The sequence below is a fragment of the Urocampus carinirostris genome, chromosome 1 (genome assembly GCF_059441175.1).
Source record: "Urocampus carinirostris isolate Australia breed hairy pipefish chromosome 1, RoL_Ucar_1.0, whole genome shotgun sequence".
NCBI lineage: Eukaryota > Metazoa > Chordata > Actinopteri > Syngnathiformes > Syngnathidae > Urocampus > Urocampus carinirostris.
Window position 1 is genome coordinate 49047287 of NC_142349.1, and position 27092 is coordinate 49074378.

Below are 27092 nucleotides of genomic sequence, written 5' to 3' on the forward strand. Positions count from 1 at the left end.
AGGGACAAAAAGCATGAATCATTTCAACAATTCTCAACATCGAGCTCTTAAGAATTTGGCATTGCCTTGAGACGCCAGTTGTCCCCGTTCTCCTCCTTGATCCGACTGAGCCAGGTTTTGGTAAACCAAGACGGGTCTCTGGTGATGACAATATAAAAGAGAAAACAAGTGACCCATTTCTAGTTTCTGTCATGATGCCTGTGTATCTAAGAATGATGCTTCTTGAGTTAAATTGGAAGGTCATACGTTATCAGTCAGTACAAAGTGTAATTTAAAGCAGAGAGTTTCATGTATTTTTGGTGACAAGGTAAATAAGTGTTGATGAAGGGGTAAAAAAATTTTTTTTTTAACCATAGAACCAGAAATGTAACGTCAATGGTCCGCCTTAGTTCAATGACATACAATTTAAAACATTATTCAGAGTGGAAAATTAATCTCATCTAACTTGACAAAAACAATCTCATTTACTAAAATACATACATATCCTACACAACAATATTCTTACATTGCGTTAAGGACGTGTGCGATGGCCACTCCACTTGTCAAGTCTTGCTTGTTGTTGCATGATGGTACCTGAAATGTCTGCAACTATGAACAGTCACAAGTAGACAATATTAGTATTTTACTTTCAACAAACTGACACATTCTATTACCAAAATATACGGGCAACCATCATTTGCATTTGATTCACAACCGCTAGCCTGAGCTACAGACCTGTTGTAACAAAAAGGCAGTAGCCCTTGGTTACAATAGGTATGATTACATCCAAATAATAGTCCAATTGAGATCAGAATTTGGATTTTGGGACCAATATAAATATTTTACATGAGTGTTGAAAAATGAACAACCCGGCATACATGGTGTTTCTGAACAATCCGATTGGAAGGGGCAAATACTAACAGAAATATGTTTCTACATTTTACATTAAAGGGACAGTGTGTATTATTTGGAGCATTCAAGTAGGGAAAATTATTAAAAAAAAACAACAACACCTCAATATTGATTTTAATATTAAGGAAAAACCAAACCAGGATGCATATTCTTCAATATTGTATTCTTAGGTCAAGAAATGTATTCATTTTACATAACATGAGCCCCACAGAGAGGAAGATGACATGATTGTCCGCCATCTTGCTGCTACAGGTACTCAAAGACCCCAAAACCTTAAGCTTGCTTCCGGTAAAGTTAGACAAGGCTGGGTAAGTTAATGAGAAGTAAAATGCAGCCGTTTGGTGATTTTGAGTCTCCATTGTTTGTGTTAGTCATTGTGTTTTACAGTAAGACCTCGGTTATCGCGGTTAATGGGGACCAAAACCACCCGCGATAAGTGAAAATCCACGAAGTAGCGGCGCACCTTCAAAAAGAAAAAAAAAAAGAAAAAATACAAATCTCATCTCATCTCATTATCTGCACCGCTTATCCTTATTAGGGTCGCGAGCCCCTAACCCGCGGCGCGGGTACTTTCGGGCGTGATAAGCACGACACCGCGACCAGCCAAGCGGGTCGGGCGCTCCGCGCGGAGGCCGGCCAGTCGGAAGTGCAGCAGAATGCCCGTTCACGCGAGGGGGGGAGGATTTCGTACGGGAGTCTGATTTGGGCACAACACCGGCGCCCGGCGTCTCCCGCTCGGGCTGCGATGGCTCTACATGGCGCTACACGGCCCTCGATGGCTCCGGCCGATGGACGGGCGGCCGCGGGGGAAAGGGGTAGGGGGGACCTGAGGGGTTAGGGGGCGGTGAAGCGGAAGCCGCACCAAAACCGCGCGCCGGGAAACGAGAACGGCACGCCCTGCTAGGGTCGTCGGCTGAGGGGGATTCCAGCAAAAAGTGAAAATCTGCAAAGAAGCGATGCCCCCTTACCGATTCAGACCGCGAAGCTCTGAATCCGCGAACGTCGAATCGCGAAGTAGCGAGGTCCCACTGTATATCATTAATTTTTGGTTGCAATTAAAGAAAAACAGCCACATCTAGGGGTAGATAGTACAAAAGTCCCATGACATTGATAATGTCAATGTTCTCTACTTGCTTACGTGGGTTTCCTCCCTCATCCAAAAACACACATTTCAGGTTAATTGGCTGGTTCAAATTCTTCCAAGGGTGTGACTGAGCGTGTTTGTCTTCGTATTGTACAGAATTTTCATCTAGGTGCATCCCTACAACTAATGTATAAAGCTAAGATACTTCCTCTTGATAAAAACGAGTAATACTATTTTATTAGGCGAGGAATGTGTGACAGTAAGTATTGCAACACTTGCATGTTTAGAAAAGACATATTTTAACATTAAAAAAACGACCACAATTATATGTACCTCCTGCAATATATAAATGTCAAGGGTAGGGTGCTCATAACAATATATTGTCATTATAGCTTATATTTACAAAAAAAAAAAAGTATAGATTTATTGATAATGGTCAAGCTCTAGTCTAGGTAAGTCAAACATACGGCCCCACAGGGTGGATCCGGCCTGTTGGATGATTTAATCCTGCTCGCCATGAATTTTTGAGTGTCAAAAAAAAAAAAAAAGTATCTCAGTCATTTCCATTGAAAGTTATGGTTTTTGACATCCCCGCTCTAGTCCCTCCAACATTACTTTATGAAGATATGTATACTGAACCCGTATGATGTTATTGCAATTGTAAACAAAAATAAAGAAACAAAGTTGTATTGTGTGTGTGAATTATTTTTTAGTTATTGGATGTCCAGATGCAGGATTTTGTTGGTTAACACAACATTTTCAAACCGACTATTTGCAATCAGACGACTTAAACCATACTTGGGTCAGTACATATTAACAGTTTACAATACCCAACTCCCGACCATAGTCTGATTACAATTGTACTTTTTGCCTGCATGTAAACATACCCAATGGTACTGATAGATAAAAGTTATGTTTTGGGGTGGACAACAAACTAATTTATCCAGCAGCTATACAACTAGGTTAAACCATTGAAACAAGACAGAGCAAAATAGCAGCCAACAATAGTGCTTCATCTCATTAAGTCCTGTTCCCACTGCACGTATCAGGGCACAGATAGGCGCTGTCAAACCAATTTATTGTCCATGCAGGAGGGGGAACCCCCAGGGAGCTAGGCATAAATGCGCTGTAAAAGAACCGCTCTAATGACGGCGCCGGTCTTTGGGGAAAAAAATAGAAATACCTTCTATTCTCGTTGCCTTAACGTCGGACAAGCAGCTTAAATGTAAAAGCATGAAGACAATGGAGGTGACCTTAATAAAAACTGTCAGTGTTCGAGCTTTGAGAAACACAAGAGTTGTTATATAGGAACATGTTTTTGGGCAAGCCACACACTGACGATTTAGAAGAAAAAATCCCCAAGAATGCATATTACTGTACTGAACAATTGTCAAGTCATTTTATTTGAAAAAAATATGCCTTCAACTCACGACTGTTTTAAGCTGATTTTTACCTGACCATTAAAACAAGCAAGTAGTCTCTTTGTTGGCTGTATCCAGGCTGAAATACTCCCAAACTTTCGAAATTTTGGTCCCCGTAGTTTATATTGACGCCCCAATTTCTTTAAGTTTATGTTATAGCTCCACACAAAGAGACTTATTGCACATGCGTAACTCTCAGCAGAGATTTTATATATATATATATATATATATATATATATATATATGTAGAAATGTCCATCTCGGTTGGGAAAAATGTGTCTGGCGACAATCGTAGATAATGGATTTCTTTGTTGACTAAATTATCGATTTTTGTGACCTTGTCATTACAGCCCTTTCAAAAACCAGTGGAAAAATTGTGAAAATTGGTTTTGCTACTTAGATCATATCTTATAAACATCAAATTAATCAGAATGAGGAATTCAGATGAGTGAGGGTGCATTGAACTGGCTACTGATTGAAGAGTAGCAACAGACATTTAATGATGGCATTCTGTCAGAGAAAAAAATATTCAAGACGGAGGACGTGGGAGAACACTAGTATTCTATTTTAGACGTTTTACAAAGTACAACAGTTAAGCACTCAAATTACTTGTTATGCTTCATCTATGGTGGGCGATGTCAATATCAGATTGTTAAGGACTAACGAGATTGTGATGAACAAAAACCAAAAAAAAAAAACCGTTAGATATTTTTAATGAGTCACATTCTACTAAATGAAATGATCTGCATTTATATAACGCTTTTCAAGTCAAGACTTCACAGTGTACTTCACATTTCCGAATAGCGGCCGTGCAGCCATGTAAGGCGCTAACCTGCATATTGGGGGTATTAGGGGTTCAGTGTCTTACCAAAGGACACTTCGACATGTAACACGGAGGAGCCGGGATTCGACCTGCGATCTCTTGATCCCAAGACGAGCGCTCTACCTCCTGAGCCACTGCCGCCCCTTTTTATAGTGCATGTAAACACGCACGCTCACAAAGTATTTGATTTTATTATTCACGGTGACAGTTTATCTGCCAATACCTGGCAGTGTGGAATTATTCCGCATGTGTGAAGCAAAGGTTGCCATGACAACTCCCCGGCCAGGAGAAGTGATTGGAACTCACTTGACTTTAATAAGTAATGGAGTACTTAATCGTACAGTACACCTAAGGAAACCAACGTCCCCGCCTTATGAGGTACAAGATGTTTAATATTCGAAGCGTTTTTTTCCAGCCCCTCTTTACGCACTATACAATATCAACAATTAATTCCACATGACCAAAAACTGTGCAGTCTTCATAGGTCAAAGGTACCATCTTTAAAATGCCTGTCTAATTTTGGTCAATATATTAAATGCTGGTCTCCCATTGGTTTGTGTCCAAGTATCCATTAAAATCCCAATATGATACATAAAGTTGAACCCCCACAATGCCTTTCTTTTCCACATACATCCACTAGCCCAAGGCATGTCACCCCATATTTATTTATAATGTTGTTTTGTCTAGACAAGTATATTACAATCAAATAGTACTTACTGTACTTATTTGGTATTTTAATGTTTTTTTTTTTCAGGAGTACCGTGGTTTCAGAACACATTACCGTAGGTTTCTATACCCTGCTCTATGGCAATTTCACGTCGCTATACCCCTCCTCAATAGATTATTGACATATCCAGGGTCCTATTGAAAAAAAAAACCTAATTCACGGATTTAACCTATTGCAGACTTTTCGGAACGCAACCCCCGCGATAACAAGGGTTCACTGTTGTGAGACCAAAATACTTTGAAAATGGTCTCTGCTAAGAATAAACAACTTTACTATATGCATACACATGTTAAGGAAAATTTACAAACAAGGTTCGGACACATTTTTCTTGGCCAAATTCAAGCACCTTTTAAGGACATTCAAAGCCAATTCTCCTAATTCTCCAGTACCATTAAAAACATAAGGTGTGATCGTGTATTTTGCAGAGCCACAAATAGATCTGAATTACGTATGCAATTTTTAATCTTGTGTGTGCACTTATCAAGACATACATTTTTTAGATCTGAGTAAATGAAATAGTTCCTCTTATAGGCGTTGGTTAAAAAATAAAGAAATATGTAGCTTACATTTTCAGTTGCAGGAAGTTCTTCCCATTACAATTTACCACTGGGAAAAGCTACCTTAATTTTCTGCGTGGCCCATAATTAATACGCAATCCTTGCAATAATAAATGGTAAATGGTCTGCATTTATATAGTGCTCTTGATCCCAAGACGAGCGCTCTACCTCTCGAGCTACTGCCAAAGTGTACTGTCTCGGTGTAGCATGCACCTGTCCTCTAGGTCGCGACCCATAGGAGAATGCCGCACAGGCTGCTGTTAATCATGAGAGAACATGAAATCCTGGCAAAACAAGCCACCAGAGAGCTGTGTCAGTGTCATTTTTAAGCAGACTTGTTGAGAAACATGGCGACAGTTACAATAAGTTAATCAATATGTAAATCACTTTTCACACCTTGAAAACACAGCATTGAAATTCAAGCACTTTCAAGCATTTGAAGCACCCGTACGAATCCTGTACTAAACTGTTACATTTTTGACGTTAAGCTCCTTGTTGAAAAGGATTGAAATCATGGCTGCACGGCCTAATCAACCCATTTAATTGATTGATTGTACTGTCCAACTAAACTTCGACCTATGAATCAAGTCTAAGAACCACATTCCTACAGTTTTCCTCAGCTGAGATTCGCAACAGTCGCTTTGGGTCATGAATAAACGAACACCTTTCGGTGGGGTTATTTTTTTGAGAAATGTGACAAAGTCAGACAGGCGAGACGTGTTCATTAGACCGTCCACAATTTGGGTGTTCGCAAGGCGAAATTTCATAGCGAACCCACAGATTTAAACACAAAATCAGCACTCAGGTCGTGTATTTAAAGGGTAGGTCGTTTTGCAGAGAAAAGCATGGAGGTAATCAAGAAAATACATATAAAGAAACAGGATGTTTAGGGAGGGTTAACCGCGCAAGGTAGCCTTGCTACTCACGAATACTCACATCCCATACGTGGTTAAATAATTCACTCATTTATTGTCAGTGTCGGTTATTTCGCAAACAACCATTGAGTCAAAAAACGCAGTCGGCTAACTTGTTATTCTGCGGTGTCCTGCCACCTGTTAGCGGTTAGCAATGCTAGGCGGACACGTACAACTTACCCATGTAAGAAGAGAGTCGCACAGCTTGGCTTTGTCCAGGCTCATTTTGCTTTTATGTTTTGTTATACTAGCAAAGCATTCGACTTGACTTTTTAATGCGAAGACAAAGCCTCAGAGACTTTCAACCAAGTTTTTTTTTGGCCACGTCAGTCAAGCTGCCATGGCCTCCTCCGTATGTTGCCCTACCGCCCTCCTCTGCGCTTCTGTCTCACCTACAGACAGCCTAGCGAGCTTCCGTATTTAGGGCGTTTCTATGGAAACTGATTACTTTTCCGGTCAGATGATCCCTAATAAATAGGCAAAATATCACAAAAACACAGTTGGTTTCAAAATACCAATTTCCATATTATTTAAAAAAAAACGAATTCAAATGACTTTTTTATGTTAAGCGTTAATAGAGACAATTTCATGTACTCATTTATTGATAAAAAGTCTAAAACTAGAAAGTAATTATGTTCTTTTAACTAAGGAGTTTAAGTTGTGCAATTTTAAAATGTTTAAATTATAATCTTGATTTCAGGATTAATATTAAAAAAAATACAATCATTTTTAGGCTTTGTTAGACGCAGTGCTACTCAATTATTTTCTGTCACGCCACCCCTCGGAAAAAGAAATCCTCCCCCCTGTCCCCTAAGATCGACATATTTTTGGGTGATCAAATAATAATAAAACAACTATTGGTTGATATTGGTGGTAAAATGTTTCCTCTGTTCGGTGGCGGTTCTACATTAAATTACTCCCTGGGCGGGACCTCCTCCATGCGCACCCCAATTGCACAAATCCTTAAATAATAAATACAAATACACCTAAAAATGGCAAATATAGAAAAATGATTGAATAATACAAACAAATACACTATCTTCATAAACATTCCAAAAATGTATCAAAAAATGCTTTACTAATACTGTAAATACAAATACACTATACAGACCGAAGACAAATCTTTATAAAAGAAATGCCTGAATACGAAATACAAATACACTACATACATAAAAAGGGCAAAGAAGAGAACAATAATACAAAATAATGAAATTGACTTACATTCTTCTAAAGCAAATCACACAATTACAGGTTATACACATTTGAAAACACACTAAAGGAAACGTAATTGTGTAATGAAAAGAAAAGACAAACTAAACTGACCTTTTTGCTGATGCAAAATCACCGCTGAAATAGTCATTAGCAATCTGCTCCCTTATTTTATGATTTATGCTTATGACAGCAAGGCCAGTGAGCTGTTGATAGGAAAGTTAAAAGGAAACCATTGTTGACGCTTAAACACAAAAGAACAAAACTGCACTATATGTGTAGCGAAAATGGGTGGTAAATAAATTATTCTACCAAACAATTTATTGACCAATTGAATTAAAGAGCCTAGTTTATTCTTTTCAAAACTTGTCTTGCCTTTTGGAGCACCACATACGTTTTTAGATCATTAGGTCAGGAAAACAGATGAAAAGCCTTGTTTAGTTATTCTGAAGAGTGGCTACACGCACGTTATGTGAAATCTTTTTACCCTTTTGATAGTTCAAAGTATTTTAATCAAGATACACAGACACTCTTGGATTTAAGGACTTTTCTTTTACTAATCATCTACTGTATAAGCTTGAATAGAACACAAAACAATAATAAGAAAATAAAACAAAAACTAAAAGTTGAGAATTTCATCTGGCACGATTTGGATAGACAATAAATAACATTGGCTTGATTTTTACGTTATTGTATTTTGATAGAGTTCCCCCTTTTACGTCACACCAATACCTAGCAACAACGAGATTTTCTGCAAAGTTCTGCGTCGATGACGATGACGGCCCAGTCTTTATGTCCTCGGCGTGGAAAAACAAACGGCAGCAATCCGGTGCTCGTTGGGGAGGAAAAGCAGGAAGCCCTTGAGATCGGAACGTGGTCGGAGGATGGAAACGAGTAGAGTAGCCAGGACGGGAAATCGGAGCGTGGTGGGTGGACAGAAACAAGTCAGGCAGCCGGAACAGGAGATCAGAGCATGGTCGGAAGAAGGAATCAAGTCAGGTAGCCGGAGACGACGGGAGCCAGAGTCAAAAAGTGCTTGCCTTGCATGTGCGGAGGTTCGCTGACAGACTGACAAGGAGTGAATGAGAGTACTGAGTTTAAACAGGAGGGTTACCTATCAGGAAACGGGCAGCAGCTGGAGCCAAACGAGCTGGCACAGGTGAGGGGAATGGGCAAATCATGACATGTTAATAAGTGGTTTCATGCTCGTCCCTGTTTTTTTTTGTTAGTGTAGCCTTAAAATGGTAAAGGTAAGAAAAGGTTTGTTACAAATACAGCACAAACGCCAACCCAAACCTCCAAAAAGGGGAAAAAAGAAGAGTTTATTAAGGAATGAGCTTTCTGAGGGTGTGATCATGACATTAAACCAGGAAATGGTGCCAGAGAGTGGCAAAATTTCAAGTTCTGGACAGCGCCTTTCAATCACTTGTAAGATTGATCAAAATGCAATGTTTTGGAGAGAACAGTGGGGTCCAATGGGTTGACTTCCTATTTAAATAGTCAATACACTCAATGCTAAAACGTTATAGCCCCAGTGTGTAATGTTTAACCGCTAGATGGCACTGTTGTGTAATGCGAACAAAAACCGGTGTGACAGCAAGCAGCGAGACGGTGTTATGCCGAGAAATGCATCTCTGCCGAGATTTGCATCCCCTCGTTACTATAACCACTTTTACCTCTTTTTATCTCACTTTTGTATCACTTTTCGGGAATGTAATGGCGAACATATAACCAAAACCACTTCGTCTTGCATTTGTTGGTATGGATTCCACCATGTTAAAGAAATACACATTTTTCAACCTATATATATTTTTTTAAATCGTTAAAGGTGGTTTGCTTAGTTTGAGGGGTCCATACGATGTTGAAGGTTGACTATTTTCTCTATTTAGTATGTGTTGAGAATGCCCAACTGAGTCCAAAGAGCTCTTATACTTTATTTTCCATTGTGCCTATTTGCTTTTATCTCACTTTGCTCAGGCCTGGGCGAAACAAACCCCCTAGAAGATGAAAAAAGGAGAGTTTATTCTAGCATGTCTAAGAAATAAAGGATAAACATGAGGCACTCTGCTGCTATCTCTGGGCTTACGCACCTCACCTTTAACATTGGTATGATAGTTTATCTATTAGTATTAAAATCAATGCTTTTTTTTCTACTGAATAAAAAAGTATTTTTAGGAGACTAGGAAACACTAAATATTACAAACTGTCCCTTTAAATAATACAGGTGGTGGGGAAAAGGGCTCTCTGAACTCAGTTGGGCATTGTTAACACACACTCAACAGAGAAATCATTTTACTATTTAACTTTTTAAGGATACCTCTAAGTATAAACCCCACCTTTAAAGTAGAATCTGGTACTTATGGGACTTCGGTACTTGAAGGTAAAAATCATCAACCTCCAAGTTTTCACACCCCTGTCCAAAGGCTGAACATGCTTTTTGTGATATAGCTAATGAGATCAAGCTGATCTGATTGAAATGCTACCACAGTAATTACCACTGCATTTCACCCCAGTGTTTTTCAACCAGTGTGTCGGGGCACACTCCTGTGCCTTGAGACCTTGTTTAGGATATTGCCAAACTTCATCTTTGCAAAAAAAGCATTCCAATTTATTGTATCTTTGCTGTTGTCAAGTGATCAGCTGAGTGACTTTAACATACATTCATATCAACAGACAGTAGGTGGTAGCAGATTACTACTCTTCTTATACACTACTGTATTTATAGTATAAGCTTATGAGGAAGTACAGGGGAAAATAGTTATTAATTTGTTTTATGAAGCTGTTAAAGATTGCACATGTGCCAACCTTTTGACATTAAAAGCAATATATTTGATCCTGCGCTCGATTTTTATGCACAGAACACAATCCCTCTGCAGATTTAAAAAAAACAACTGCTTGTTTAAAACCAAAAATGGCAAACTTGTGTCACGACCGGTACAAGCAGTGGACCTCAATGCGTAACGTTTCACACAATGCTTTATTAAAGGATTGGGGAAGTCAGCGCGAGAGGAAAAAGACAGCGATCTGATGCTCGCTGGGCAGGAGGAGCGGGAAGCCCTAGCAAACAAAGCGTGGTCGGAGATCAGAACAAGTCGGGCAGCCAGGACGGAAAAACGGTGCGTGGTTGGAGATCGGAAGCAAGTCGGGCAGCCGGGACGAGCGGGACCCTGGGGATTGATAATGGAAACAGAATCAAGCAGGATACGGGTAGCCGGAACAGGACAACGGAGTTTGGATTGGGGATCGATACAGGAAACAGAATCAGGAGGCAGGATATGGGTAGCCAGGACAGGAGAGCGGAGCTTGGATCGGGGATCGATAGAGGAAACAGGTCTGGATCACAACGGGAGCCAGAGTCAGAGTGCTTGCCTTGCATGTGCTGAGATTCACTGACTAACCAGGAGTTATCGAGAATGACGTGCTTAAACAGGAGGATGGCTTATAAGGGAACAAGTGGCAGCCGGGGCTGAAAGAGTGAGCGCAGATGAGGGCAATTGACAAATCATGACAACTTGTACCAGAACAGAAATCTAACGTGTTCGTTGGAACGGTTTACTCATGCACAAAAACTTTGTCTCACTTTAAAATAAAGCAAGTTAAAATACCAGACTTGAGTCAAGATATGTTTTTGTTGTTTGCATTTTAAAAAGTGGTTGATTTTTTTTTTTTAACAAGTAAAAAGTGTTTTTAAGGGGAAAAAAGCAGTAGTGTAATGTGCGAAGAGGTAGTTTTGGCAAGTATCACATTTCACTGAAAGAATTAATAATAAAAAAATCTTATTATGTAAAAAAAGTTTACTTTACGAAAAAAAAGTTCAATACATTCAAAAATGGTTTGTTGCACTGGCAATGTGTTTTCTCATTTTAAGTGTGATTCTTGATATTGTTTGGGAAATATAGGATAAAAATACAGTAAAAAAGTTTAGAAATATTGTAAAATCTCAAATTACACCAAAATCATTAACCAAAAAGAATAACTTTTATTAGGTCCTGAGCCATAGTGACCACTTCATGTCTAAAAAAACGTAATACTGTCATTTTAAGCCAATTTAACCTCATGAAAAATACAAAAACATACAACTGGAGCAAGAAGTTCATTTTCAAACATTGATCATGGTTGGGGCCATGAAAATGTTTAATGAAAAACAGTGTGCCTTGGCTCATGAAAGCTATGGTCTGGGAGAGGTGGGGGCAAATTGGGTTTTCCAAAAGAAAATCTCTGATAAAAACATTCCACTGCCCTTAAATACAGTGATCCATCTATAATTGCCGGTGTTGGGTTCCAAAATGAACCTTTGATTTGTGAAATCCATGAAGATAAGCTTTTATTTTTTGTAATTAATATACAATTAAATATTCATCAACACATTGGAATCAAAACAAAACCTTTTTACAGGGCCAAGAATTTGTTTGGGCGAATTAAAGTACGGTTGTCAGGGAGGACCAGAACAGAGCAGGAGACCCCAGAGCGTTCGTTACAAGTCTTTATTTGGGGAAGCGTACAGGGTAGCGGGAGACGCGATGACCGTCGAACGTCAGCAGCAACGCCGTGAAGACAACTTCGGGACACGTAGCCAATCGTAGCGTGGGACGGAAGCAGGTCGAGTTTACCGGGACTGGAGTGAAGATCGTAGCGTGGGACGGAAGCGGGTCGAGTTTACCGGGACTGGAAAGAAGATCGTAGCGTGGAACGGAAGCAGGTCGGATCGGAGGCAGGCAGAATCAGGTAAACAAGTCAAAAAGACACAGGAAAATCAGGCGAGTCAAACGGGGTAAAAAGTAATCCTCCGACGAAGAGGTCTCCGTATAGCATGCTTAAAAAGGGAACATAAACCAATCAAGAAGCGCATTCCAGCGCGCCAGATGATTACCCCAGGTGGCTCCACTTGGGTAATCATGACAACGGTATACTGTAAACATTTATCTATTGACAAACAATCAGAACACAATGCACGATGGAAATCTGTAAAGTAGCGAACCTGTAAAAAAATAAACCGTGTTATAGCGAGGATCATTGTCTTTTTCCCCCTACACAAAATACCTTTTAAAAGTAAGGTAGACGGTATTAAGTTTAGTTGGAAAATAAACTAGGCAGTAAAAAGTACAACAACTAGTAAGTAATGAAGTACATTTTCTATACAAAAACAAACCCCCAAAAAACATTAATGTAATCCATCCATACATCCATTATGTTCCGCTTATCCGGGATCAGGTCGCGGGCCAGCTCCCTTAACAAGGAAGTCCAGACCTCCCTATCCCCAGCCACTTCGTACAGCTCATCCGACGGGATCCCGAGGCGTTCCCAGCCTAGAGACTAAGGCTGTGTCCCATTCTTCTCACTTTCACTCGCTATTTACCCTAGACACTCGGTTTTGCGCGTTCTCATGAAAATGGGATGTGTCCCAATTCTGACTCTTCAACTGTCACACCACAGGTTGAGACTCAAGTTGTTTACATGTGACGTAGGCCAATACGTCACAGAGGTCTCCAGCCAATTCGTATTACAGCCATCTACTGGACTGGGGTGGAACCTTGCAAGTGCCGTCCGATTTTTTCGGCGACAATATTCACTTTGCACTCCACTCACTGAGGGGACTTCCCTATGGAGGAACCTCACTGGAGGGTTCTCAGGGCCAAGTGAGAGGAATGGGATTGGGCCTAATTATCGCCATCGTGTCCTTGGTCATCCCCGGGGCCTTCCGCCGGTCGGACATGCCTGGAACACCTCCCGAAGGACGCGTCCAGGAGGCGTCCTTATCAGATGCCCGAGCCACCTCAACTGGCTCTTCTCAATGCAGAGGAGCAGTGGCCCTACATAGAGTCCCTCCCGGATGACAGAGCTTCTCACCTTATCTCTAAGAGAAAACCCAGACACCCTGCGGCCACTTGTATCTTGGATCGTGTTCTTTCGGTCATAACCCACAGTTCATGACCATAGGTGAGGGTAGGAACGTAGATTGACTGGTAAATCGAGAGCTTTGCCTTTCGGCTCAGCTCCCTCTTCACAATGACGGACCGGTACAGGGTCCGAATGACGGCAGACGCTGCACCGACCCGTCTGTCGATCTCCCGTTCCATCCTACCCTCACTCGTGAACAAGACCCCAAGATACTTGAACACTTGGACCAAGATCTCGCCAACTCGGAGGGAGCATACCACCCTTTTCCGGCTGAGTACCATGGTCTCGGATTTAGAGGTCCTGATCCTCATCCCTGCCGCTTTACGCTCAGCTGCGAATCGCTCCAGTGAGAGCTGAAGATCACGGCCCGATGAAGCCAACAGCACCACATCATCTGCAAAAAGCAGGGACGCAATGCTGAGGCCCCCAAACTGGACTCCTTCCCTACCAAGCCTGCGCCTAGAAATTCTGTCTAAAAGTTATGAACAGAACCATTGACAAAGAGCAGCCCTGGCATAGTCCAACTCCCACTGGAAAAAAATGCGACTTACTGCCAGCAATGCGGACCAGACTCTGGCACAGGGCATACAGGAACCGCACTGCCCTGGATAAGAAAGTAATGTAACAATTAAATCAATTCGTAAAAATGGGCTCCGCTTAATTTACAATGTCATATTAAAGCAGAGGCCTCAAACTATCATCCCAGGAGACGTAAATGTCCCCTGGGCAGCAAATTTGAGACCACTGCCCTGGACAGATGCCCAGCCAATCACAGAAACTCCATTACAATGTAGTCACAACTGATATTTCGGACAGCACAATGAATTTCTCTTAAACGAAAAATATAATTAAATGCTACAAAAGAGATGATCCTTGAAATTGATGGTGACCCCAATGTGAATAAATAAAGAGCATAATAATGATTAACATTAGCCGTGTAGGATGAAACAAATCAATGAGCTTGTCTGAATGTTGTGGTGAAAAGACTAGAATACAAAGACCGTTACGGAATATATAAATCCTTAGTATCTAAAAGGATTTCATATATTTTTGGCGAATGTCACGTGCTTTTTACATACCTGTCAACCTGTAAGTTTTTGCCGTACGAAGTCTGTTTATTATGCATTTTAAGACGTGTACGACGTACAAGGAAATCTGTAAGGAAAAACTCAAATTTGTCAAAATCCGGTGTACACCGACTATGACGAAAACGGCAAATCAATCAAGTCAAACGAGTTCGCAGCGATAGCCTCTATCTTATCATCGGTATCATTTTTTTTCCGTTGCAAACGAAGCGAGCGGTTTAATGCTACTGTGCGCATGCGTCTGCAGCCTCGGATTTAATGTGGTAGTTATGTAGTGAAAGGAAGTCCGTCTCTTTTTAGAGAACCGGCTTTTTCAGCTCAACTCATTAAAGAGAGCCGGCTCTCAAACGGCTCACTTGCTTTGATGCATTACATTACGAATCATTATTGTTGTATAAAGAAGTGAAGAAAAAAAGGAAGTATAAAAGGAGAACATGAAAAAAGACAGGTTTCTGGTTATCCCTTTAATCAGTATATTACAACAATAGTTTAATGCAGAAAATGAATTCATAATTTGAATAAGAAAATGTATTATTCTACTTAATTATATTTGCATGTATTTTTTCCTTCTACAGTGAACGTCTAAGCTACTTAATTTTTGAACTTTTTTTTATAATAAACCTCATTCATGTCGAGCAACTCAGTATCTCACAACAAAATGTTAATTAACAATATATATGATATAAGGAGGGCAGCAAGGCGGCGCAGTGATTAGCGCGTGTGCGGCACAGTTCTAAGGTCTTGGGAACCTCCTGTGTGGGTTAAAAACCAGCTACCGGACTTCCTGTGCGGAGTTTGTATGTTCTCCCCGTGCTTGCGTGGGTTTCCTCCGGGCACTTCGGTTTCCTCCCACGTTCCAAAGACATGCATTTCAGGCAGATTGACCGGTCCAAATTGTCCCTAGGTGTGAATGAGCGAGCGAGTTGTCTGTCCCTGTGTGCCCTGCGATTGGCTGGCAACCATTTCAGGGTGTCCCCTGCCCACTGCCCGATGATTGCTGGGATGGGCTCCAGCCCCCCCGCGATCCTACTGAGGATAAGCGGTGCAGCTAATGAGATGATATAAGGAAACACATGTACAATATAACATGTTAAACTACATAAATAATCACGTTTGAAAAAAAAAATGGTGTAATATTACTTTGTATTTTGTATGGGAAAATACGACAGTTTGTAAGGGCATGGAGCCGTGGAGGTTGACAGGTATGTTTTTATTCTTTGGTTTTACTACTCGGCTGTGTATTTAACATCAAGAGTTCCTGAAAGCACCACTGGATGGCTCTAGTTGGCTGTTTGGCCTTCGAATAAAGCTTGTTGCACTATCGACTGTTGTCAAATCCAACATTCCAAATTCAAATCAACTGTTTTGGCAGAAATCCAAAAAAACCTAAACGATATGATCACTTATTTGATAAAACATGAAAATAAAACCAGCTGCCGCTTAATCCAGAGTTGTAATTTTAATTAAAAATTGGTGATAGTATCAAGTTAGTAAAAAGTTGTGGTAATGAAAACAAACGTCACCAAGTTTGTGTCAGAGGCTTGCATGACTTTCCTCTCACCGAGTACGAAGTAACGTGCTGTCATACACGTACACGCACACACTCCCTTTTCCTTGGTATTGTAAAGATCTCATTCTTCTCTCGTGTCTGCTTCCTTTTTTGTCATCAAGGGCAGATTAATCACTTTATCTGATCTTTTGACTTTCCCGCTTAGTTCAATCTACCGAAAACTGTATTGGAGTTAAAGGGACACCGTGTAATATTTAACCACTAGATGTCGCTGTATTAGGTAGTGCAACCCTTTTCGAAAGCCGAGCTACTTTTTGCTATTTATTAGCGCAGAAATCACCCACTTTTATTTGCATTTCCAAAATAACAACTTACCTTGTACTACTTACTTTGTTTTTACTATGTTATTACCTGGTTAATTATTGGAAGTAAAAAATAGAAAAAAAATAAAGAAAGAAAGAAAGAAAGGGAGAGAAAAAAAGAAAAGAGACAGAGAGAAACAACAATAAAAGAGAAAGACAGAAAAAGTGGAAGAAAAACAGATTGACACAGATAAAGGAGAGAGAGACAAACAGAAAAAGAGGGAGAAAGAAAGAGAGAAAAGGAGAAAAGGAAAGGGTGAAAGAAAGTGTGAGAGACAACGAGGAAAAGAGCAAGAGAGAAAGAAACAAAAAGAGAGAAAGAGAGGGTAAGAAAGAAGAGGAAAAGAAAAGAGTGAAAGAACGAGACAGAGAAAAGGGAGATCCAAAGAGAGAGAGAAAGAAACTAAATGAAAGAGCGCAAGAAAGAAAAAAAAACAGGAAAGAACACATAGAAAGAAAAAAGAACAAAAGAAAGAAAGCAAGAAAAAGGAAAGGAAAAAGAATAGAAAGCAGGAAAAGGGGAAAACGAGACAAAAACATTGAAAACTTAGAGAAAATTGAAAAAGGAAAGAGAACAAAGAAGAAAAAAGGAAGAAAAAATAAAAACAGAAAAAACTAGAAAAAACGGGATGTAAAAAAAGAGAAAAATGAAGAAAAAGGGAAAGAAGAAGTAAAATGAATAAAAAAATAAAAAAATAAAGAAAGAAAAACAAAAGAGAAACAAGGAAAAATACAAGGAACAATACTTAAACTGAGCAAAACAGATTTTACAAAACACAAGATTAACGTGTAGATGAATGCCCAGTTAGTGAAATGATTATTTGGCGGTACATTTGAGGCTCTCTCTTGGTTATAACCATTTGTGGGCAATTAGGGTCTGCAAAGACCCGTCTACTCTCTAAGTTTATGCCTGTTTGTATGACTGACAGGCACACTTTAAGCACCTCTACCTACCTGGCTCGCTGCTGTAGCCAGACAGATGAGAAGGCCAAATCTAGAAGAAGAATATGACAGGGGCAAATGGGCAGCACATTGGGCTGATGACTTTTTTCTTTTCAGCAACAGAAAAGGAGAATGCTAAGTGTCATTTGTGTGGTAAAGTGGTCCACTACCGCAGTAACAAATGAAAAAATGTCACCCTACAGAGAGCAAAGAGCTGCAATCTGAAATGTAAACATGTTCTGTTCCTGAACGAAAAGCTGTAAGTCACTATGGCAACAGAGCTTGTTTGTTACATAGCTGATTTTTTGGGGTTTGGCACTCGACTTTTGCTCTAGAAGTATTATTTCTTTATAGTGTTAAAGGTTTTTATATTGTATTTCATCCATCCATTATCTGCAACCTTTATCCTCAGTAGGGTCGCGGGGGTGCTGGAGCCCATCCCAGGTATCTTCGGGCAGTGGGCAGGGGACACTCTGAACTGGTTGCCAGCCAGTCATAGGGCATTAGATTATATTGTTTTACACTATTTGTACTTTTTGGCTTTATTTTCAAAGTATTGTGCAATGTGTCAGAACCAGAACAGGCAGGAGACCCAAAGGTGTAACGTTTCACACAAAGCTTTATTAGGGAATCGAGGAAGTCAGGCGCGGGTAAACAAACAGCGACCCGGTGCTCGCTGGGCAGGAGGAGCCGGAGGCCCTCAAGAACGGATCGTAGTCGAAGGGCGGGAGCAAGTCGGGCAGCCGGGACGGGAGATCGGAGCGTGGTCGGAGGACGGAAGCAGGTCGGGCAGCTGGGATGGAGGAACGGAGCGTGGTCGGAGGACAGAAGCAAGTCGGACAGCTGAGATGGGAGAACAGAGCGTAGTCGAAGATCTGGACAAGTCAGGTAACCGGAGACGATCGGGAAGCCAGGGGCGGACGAGCAGGAACCAGGGCAGGAAACAGGACAGGACAGACGGGAGCCAGAGTTAAAACGTGCTTGCCTTGATGTGCGGAAGTTCGCTGATAGACTGACAAGGAGTGAATGAGAATTATGCGTTTAAATAGGGGGAGAACGAATTAGTGAACAAGTGGCAGCACTGTTTGTTGTGAAGTTAACTCAAGATAATAAGGTTTAATTCTTCAATGATCAAGACATTTCCAAGCTAAAGTATTACTATCAATCAATACTACCATGTAGTTACTTGGATCACATTTATACCACAATTCCAAGTATTGCCCTCCTCTAATGAACACTCCTACTGATACTGATGAGTCAAGTTTATTTGTATGGCCGCCTTATTTGTATAACCCCCTTGTTTGTAAAATCTCAAAGGGCTGTACACTAGGGGTTACTACTACAACTAATGAACATAATGAAAGAGTCAATAATTGACTGTTAGACTCAGGAAAATTGTTATCCTCATGAGGTAAATGGTGCAACCCCCCCAATTATTGCTTAAGCATGTAGTCAGCGTATATCCTTTAATTTGTTCTGAGTTTCTCTCACAGGTGCAAATTCAAATGATGAAAGAAAAATCCATTAATAATGAAATTTTTTGGTGCTAGGTTAAATTTGAATTCAACAGACTTTAGGAACAATGATAGAGGAAATGGGACGATCCTATTGTCCTTATTTTGTGTGCATTTCGTGTGCATGACAGAAAACCAACAGCAAATTCCCAAATCATTAAACACAGGAGCACAGTAACGATCTTGGAAGGAGGTGGGATTCTTGACCTGGGGGGCTTCACATGTAAGGGTAGTTAGTCAGACCCTAAAGGTAAAGGTCTGACTAACTCTTGAGAGGCAGGAGGTGCGGTTCCTGCTCTGGCAAGACAGAGCTCCAGCAGAAGCTGGCTATTTTCAGCCAGCCCCTCTTCCTCCACGTTAATTCCTCTTTTCACCCGTTCTCTCTTTCCTTATTCCCCAGATGCGTTTCCTTCCTGAAAATCAAAAGGCTTTACTTCTCCTCCTTTCCAACTCCACTATGACGCACTCGCATCTCTGCAGGAGGGAACTGGAGGGTGGAGGTGGGATGGCTAAAAGCAAAGATTGAGTAATGATTTACTTTTATAAACTTGCGGGTTGCTGGTTTGGAAAAACAAGGAATGGTTCCCTTTTTTGGATGAAAAATAGAAAATTTCCGTTACTCGTTTTTGATTTTTCAACGTTTCAAAAAACAATTGCAAATTTGCTGTCTTAGGTTGCATCATTTGTTTCTTTGGTAAAAAAAATTGTTTCACTTCCTCTTACTGTTGCATGTCTGTAAAATTATTTCTTCCCCATTTGGTCTATTGTAACACCAATAGAAGTAACTTAAATAAACAAAGAGGGTGGAAAAAAGTTAAAATTGCTGTAAATTAAAGTGACCGTGAGTAATAATTTAGCAATAGCAATTGTTTATTGAGTAAAGAGGAATGGCTCCTGACATCTCATCTCATCTCATTAGCTGCACCGCTTATCCTCAGTAGGGTCGCGGGGGTGCTGGAGCCCATCCCAGCAATCATCGGGCAGTGGGCAGGGGACACCCTGAACTGGTTGCCAGCCAATCGCAGGGCACACAGGGACAGACAACTCGCTCGCTCATTCACACCTAGGGATAATTTGTACTGGCCAATCCACCTGAAATGCATGTCTTTGGAATGTGGGAGGAAACCGGATTTCCCGGAGGAAACCCACGCAAGCACAGGGAGAACATACAAACTCCGTACAGTAAGTCCGGTAGCTGGATTTGAACCCACACAGGAGGTTCCCAAGACCTTAGATTTGTGCCGCACACGCGCTAACCACTGCGCCGCCGTGCGGCCCGGCTCCTGACATATTCCACTAAAATTCTGATATGCATGTCAACTTCTGGCTTAATTTTATCAAATGCAAAAAAGGAAAAAACATGAATCTTCTAGGTTCCTTAAAACAAGGACTGACAGGTTCGGACACAGTTTCTTCCCCAAGGTCATCACCACACTGAACAAACGCCCAAAACGGTGAAACTATATATCTTGAAACTTTTGGAAATGTTTTTGTTGCCGCCAAAAGTTTTTGTTTTGTTTGCAGCGCATGGGTTCGCACAACTTCCATCTTCGCAACATTGCTAAAATCCGTTCAATACTGTCTCAGTCTGATGCGGAAACAATAATTCATGCATTTGTTACCTCCCGTCTCGATTACTGCAATGCACTACTCTCCGGTCTCCCGAAGTCCAGAATCAAGTCTCTTCAGCTAGTACAAAATGCCGCAGCGAGGCTTTTAACTAGGACAAAAAAGTACGATCACATAACACCGATTATGGCTAACCTGCATTGGCTCCCAGTTAGCCAAAGATGTGACTTCAAAGTTCTCTTAGTATTGTACAAAATCATACATGGACTTGCTCCCTCTTATCTTTCAGATCTGATCTGCCACTATGTCCCGGTCCGAAGCCTACGATCTGAGAGTGCTGGTCTTCTGATGATCCCGAGAGCAAAGAAGTCTTCTGCTGGTTCGAGAGCGTTCTCCATCCGGGCACCGGTGCTGTGGAATGCTCTTCCCCCTGAGATTCGATCTGCAACCTCAGTGGAAATGTTTAAATCTAAACTTAAAACTCACTTCTACTCCATTGCATACGAATAACCTACTCCTCTTGTCGGTTGAAAATAGTTTGTGTAATATAGTGTAACAATCTGTGAAGCCCTTTGAGACTCTTCGTGATTTAGGGCTATACAAATAAAAATGACTTGACTTGACTAACTCTCGTAACGTGAGACAGGAGAAGAAAAAAAGCGGAGGAGAGCAGCCCTGGAGTTTTGCATTGCCAAGTACTCCAGGCAGGAGTTTAAGTAGTAGAGCCACGACTTGGAGTCCTAATATATGACTTTGCGGCATTCGAGATGACAACTTGTAACCCGTGTTTGTACTACCCGACACCAATGAGAAAGCTGCAGACAAACTTGACATGTTGCACCCATCAACCCGTACAAGCTGATAGTTATACCCCTAGATGAAATGTACCCCTCGCTACATTTTGTTATTGCTGGTTCACTGCTTTGCGGATTTTAAATTCAATTGAATTTTTAAATTGAAATTGATATCAAGGTTCATGGCAGACAGCAGAAGGAAAATGCTATCATGGGGCCAGGTTATGGATGGCTTTGTGTGTTGGGTGGGCTTGACTGTGATCTTGAGGATTGTAAGACAGCTTTTGGGGATACAACCTGTAAAAATGATCCATCTGTTGTAACAGGTGACAAATAGGCAAGTGTCTGTGATAGGCTGCTGTATGCTGTCAGTCAAACAGCCGGGCGGGCGCAATAGTCAATGTGTCCACCCCCTACACCCAAGAAAAAACCCAAACAAACTGCAGAACACGGCTACAGCTGATCTAGTACTTTAACAGCTTGTTACGATGAAAAAAAATATATCATCAATTAAATTAGACTCTGTGGAAAGTCAGGACAGTGCAAAGAAATGCCGATCACCAGCATGTGCTCCGTGGATATTTATCGGGTTCGGGAAGCAACTGAGGCGTCCAAATGTAATTGCAAGGCTGCAGGTCCAGCCTAGTGCTATGCCTAGGCTAACAACTCTCCTAAGCGACTCATGCCGAGCTGGCATATCACCTACGCCAGATCCATTACCCATGAAACAGATGACCTGGAGCTATAACCTCCAATTTTGTTGTACTCTTGTCAAATGACATTAAAGACCATTAATTGAACTTCAATACTGTGTTCTTTGTCTTAATTTGTAGATTTACAGTTTTATTTATTGTTACAGTCATATATTCTTAGTAAGGTACAACGTTATCTTGAGGTAAGTTTGCCCCTTGGGGGCTTTTATGAAGGTGTGACGCTTCGCGGACTTTCACTTTGGGATTACTGTATTTATTCAGCATAATTTTACTGCATTGATAAAACGTTAATAGTGTTAGTGTGATATTTGTCCTACTCTATAAACCATATTAGGGGCGGTATTAGCTCAGGAGGTAGAACGCTCGTCTTGGGATCAAGAGATCGCAGGTTCGAATCCCGGCTCCTCCGTGTTACATGTCGAAGTGTCCTTGGGTAAGACAATGAACCCCTAACGCCCCCAATAAGCAGGTTGGGGCCTTGCATGGCTGCACGGCCGCTATTGGTGTGTGAGTGTGTGTGAATGGGTAAATGTGAAGCACATTGTAAAGCGCTTTGGGAAGTCTTCATTGACTTGAAAAGCGCTATATAAATGCAGATCATTTCAATTCATATTGAAACCAAAATGTAGTTCCCTCCCACCTTTTTCAATTAGTAAATATTTTTGGAAAAACGCCTATCTGCAGCGACAATACGTCGCATGCGGCCCGTGGGCCGTGGGTTGCTAACCCTGCCCAAGGCATTATCCCAAAAAAAAAACCCACTAAAACTTAGCATAAAACACTCGTCACCCTTTCGGCTAATTAACACGTGAAACAATATGGTGCTGGTGTTCCTTCGATGACAACACAGCTCAGGATGACAAAGACACAACATGCTGTATTCAAAATGCATTCTCTCAGTAACTTATTGGAATATACCATAAAAATATATAGAGATTTCATGCAATTTCTTTCCATTTTGCATGTTTAAAATTTTGGGATTACAAAAGAAACAAAATAATTCTTAGGAGGAGTGGCTGCGCCCAAACATTTGGAACTGGAATGTGTTGGGTTGCTGACAACAGTTTATTCTCCCCCCCTTTCTCAGGTGTTACAGGGGGAGCAAAACAAAAGAAGCACAGAGGATTGACAGACGGAAAATCACACCAATAGTCTAATGACAAAGCACACTTGTAGACATGACCTCACTCGCCAGTACGTGCTGTCAGAAAAGGCAGATTTATATCGACCTTCCTTATCAGGTCGGCCCTTCCCGCCCTCGCTAACCACACATTTACAAGCACAGTATGTCTGTCCAGGTAGTTAATAATACTCTCACCTCAGGAAGTTGGCACGCAGAGTTTGTCTTGTACCAGCCTGTCTTGACAAACAAGGAGTGGAGGAATGTCTTTCCAAATTCAATCAACTTATTTGTTAACATGCAGACAAACTATTGAGCTGTTGTTTTTGTTGACTTGTTGCTTTGCCTAGTGACAGTTTCTACCAACAGCACAGTGAACTTTGACAAGGCAGAGGTCCTTTATGATGGAGCCACGCTTACCAAACAAACACCATTTTGGGAAACATTAAACAACCAAATGCAAATCCAAATCCAAATTAATTTACATAGTACTTTGCAGACGACTCAAAACGCTGTATTGAAACATTCAACGTAAGATAACACTAGCAAAAATGACATATTAGGATATTTTCACCCGAACATACTTGTTATTTGTTTTTGGTGAGTGAGATTGTGTATGAATGGGTAAAGTGTCAAGTGCTGGACGCTTTGGAGGTCCTCAAGTGGCTGGTTAAAGCGCTAATGAAATGCTGTCCATTCACCATTTGCCATTTTTTTCTTAAATAGAAAAAAATAGCAATTTAATGTTCCTTTAAATCTAGATTCCTTCCAAATGTTGAAATGTCTCATTGTCATCAGCGGCAGTATTTTGTGAAAGCCAGAATCAAGTAGTACTTTTCTCACATTTTTTCTCAATGAAGTTGTTATAAGTAAACTTATACTAGGGGATAGTAGACCATAGACATCACTGAGTCTATTGTAGATGTGGATTGTATTCTTACTTGAGGACTGCAGTAAACATGCAATGGATTGTATATGTTTAAATTTAGATCCTAGTTTGACAATATACATTTTTAGATAATATATTGAGGGAGTATTGATCTTTGATTTACAACTGCTTGTATAACTTTAGATACAAATTTTTATGTTATATATAGTGATTAGCAACTAGGGTACCAGTTAGCCATAGTGTCAAATATATCGTCTTGATTTTAACATATTGGTACTTGTGATGGTGGCTATAAATAATACACGCTGCCTCTTTAAGTATTAATGGTCTTGATAACTGGTGTAAATGGCAACACAAGAGTTCAGGAATGAAACAAAGTAATGTGCATGCCTTGTAATTTCAATATTTCTTTTGTTCAGTGAAGTTGTGTTTGATCAGCCCGCTCAACAGCCGTCTTCTGTTTCCAAGCCTCTCTCACACAAATGTGCTGCACATGGCCAGTATGGATGAGTCACTGGGGCTCGGTAACAAGTGCCTCTTCTCAGGGACAGTCCCTCGGTGAGCCCATGTCATTAGGGCCAATCACCTTGTGAGTATCAGGTGTATTGCACCTCCATGCAACGTGAGACACATCGCCATTGTCTTGCCAGTTTGCAATGGCAACCGGCTAGCGACACTGAAAGGTGATCTAAATTGATCTGAGGCCGATCGTGATCTTGAAATTTGTAAGACAGCTTTGGGATACTCGTCAACCTGGAAAAAAATCTGCCTGTTGTAACATGTTACAAGTAAGCAAGTAGATGTCATGATCTCAGTGACATTTGTACTTAACATTTATATACAAATACTTTAATGGTGGTGTGTGTCGTTTGAGATGTCTGTAAAAATTTGAATGTGGAATATTTTCTTTGTTAAGTATGTGTTAACAATGCTTTACTGAGTTCAAACAGCCCTTATGCTTATTATCTCACTCTACTAATTTGCTTTTATCTTAATTTTAATAAAGCTATTCAGGGCAGAACACATTAGGTAGGAGGAATGGGTTAGGGGAAGTAGCAGGAGTGTGACTTCATGCTCGTCCCTGGTCTCTATTTGTTAGTGTAGCATGTAAACAGTGAAGGTAAGAAAATGAAATTCCACTCCAAACACCAACCCAAAACACCCGAAAAGATGAAAAAATAAGTTTATTATTAGAGTGCATCTAAGAAATTCACATGCTTGCACACACATCATAAAGAGCTTGCCAGAGGCTGCAATGATGACACAAGCCAGGAGATGGCGGCATCTGGTAAAAATAAATAAATTCCGTACAGCTCCTTTTAATTGGGGTTCTCAAGCTTGCGGCACCTGGGCAAATTGCATCCCCCAAGATTATAGTTTGAGGGACCTATGGTAATAAGGAAGATAAAGATACAGCCTGTTTTATTTGACCACTAGTTGCCACTGTATTGTTTAGGGCAACTGAAAAGTGCTTAAAAGTACACAGTAGAGGGACTTAAAGTGGCCAAAATGCACCATTTTACTTCTATTATTTTTTGCCCCGCCTTTTTGAGGCTTGCAGGTACCCGTAGCGGCAAGATGGTGACAATCATGTCAGCTCTCTTTAGGTAAGGCTTATTTTATATAAATTAAATACTAATTTCTAGACCAACAGGTATTTAAAAACATGCATAATTAAAGGATCATGTATTTTTCCTTATTACTCAAATCATTATAGTTTTTTTTCAATGAATTACGTCAGGTTTTTTTTACCACTCGGGGCGGCTAAATAATACACTGTTCCTTTACACTTAGTTCTCATGCAAAATGGGAAAATTATTCATTTAAATCACCTGATTTTCTTATATGGCGTATATTTGATTCCTATTTTGATATTTCTTTACAATAAAGCACAGGTTTTTAGTTTTTGGTGGTAACCGCAGCAGCAAGATTGCGAATAATTATGTCATCTTTCTCTGGGTGAGGCTCATAGTATGTCAAATAAGTGCAAATTTTGGACCTACAAGTAATTAAAAAATGATAATCAATGTATTTTTACTCATCATTTGAATTAATATATATATATATATATATATATATATATATATATATATATATATATATATATATATATATATATATTTTTTTTTTTTTTTTTGAACAAAGTTTTTTTTTATTACTATGAGACACTGAGTAATACACACTATCCCTTTAAGTGCAGCCCATGCCGATTATAGAATTATGAATTACTTACTGATTAATTTTCATAATGCCTTTTGATGTTTCTTCTAAAATCTTATTACGTGCAGGAAAAAAAAAATAGCGGAAAACAATGGAATGTTTCTCTTAGGCGCCTTTTTGTGGAAAACCTGATTTGACTCAACCCTTGGCTGTTCCCAAAAAAATAGTATATGCCCGGAGCAGCAAAACGCTAAAAGCTTTACATAACCTTTCTAAGGAAGGCAACACATACATTGGTACTTCTACTTCCGAAATGTATTTGTTCTCGGAGTAGCGTTGTAACCTGAAAACTTCGTAAGTAGAGACTCATTTTGTACGTAAATGCGCTTATCCGTTCGAAGCGCTACAAAAGTACGGTATGATAATTTTTTTAAGAAAAAATAAAAGAGTATCAGAAAATGAAACAAATACATGTTGAAATTGGATTACCACACAATAAACGTGAAACGAAAGGCACATCATGTAAAAAAAAACGAAGAATAAAGGAAATGATAAAAATATTAATTTACCTTTTTGCTGCACGTTTGTTGGAAAACTGATCCAATGACGTCTGATTTTGCCGGCTATTGACAATTTGTCAGAAAATGCACGAGGCAGATGTAGCAAAAGCCCTCCTTTTCAACACTTTTTCCAGGTGTTTCCTTTCCACAAATTCCGAGACTTCATGGAATTTTTTAAAATTGTCTTTGATTTGGGCTGATTGAATGATGGCTACGTCCTCCTCTCCTTCTATCTTGCCGGGACCATAGTGGGAGCACGCGGGCACACTGGATTGCCATGAAGATTTGAAGCGATAGCCAGTTTATTTACGTTTGGGGAAGAGTCGGATTTAGGCACAACAGCAGTGGCT

The 27092-nt window shown here is 40.3% G+C and overlaps 1 protein-coding gene across 2 annotated transcripts in view; it reads right to left on the reverse strand.

The window, feature by feature from the left end:
* Positions 1 to 23475, reverse strand: part of hook2 (hook microtubule-tethering protein 2) — a 42970-nt gene extending 19495 nt beyond the window's left edge. Inside the window, exons 1-3 of one of the 2 annotated variants that reach the window (XM_088343240.1) lie at positions 23332 to 23475; positions 506 to 588; positions 66 to 138 (exon numbers count right to left, since the gene is read on the reverse strand). In XM_088343240.1, the coding sequence (XP_088199366.1) occupies positions 66 to 138; positions 506 to 588; positions 23332 to 23433 (258 nt within the window). In that variant the 5' untranslated portion in view covers positions 23434 to 23475. Of the gene's footprint in view, positions 1 to 65; positions 139 to 505; positions 589 to 6597; positions 6828 to 23331 lie in introns of those variants that run through there. The other variant, XM_088343241.1, reaches the window with a different exon arrangement.
* Positions 23476 to 27092: the final 3617 nt, after the last annotated feature.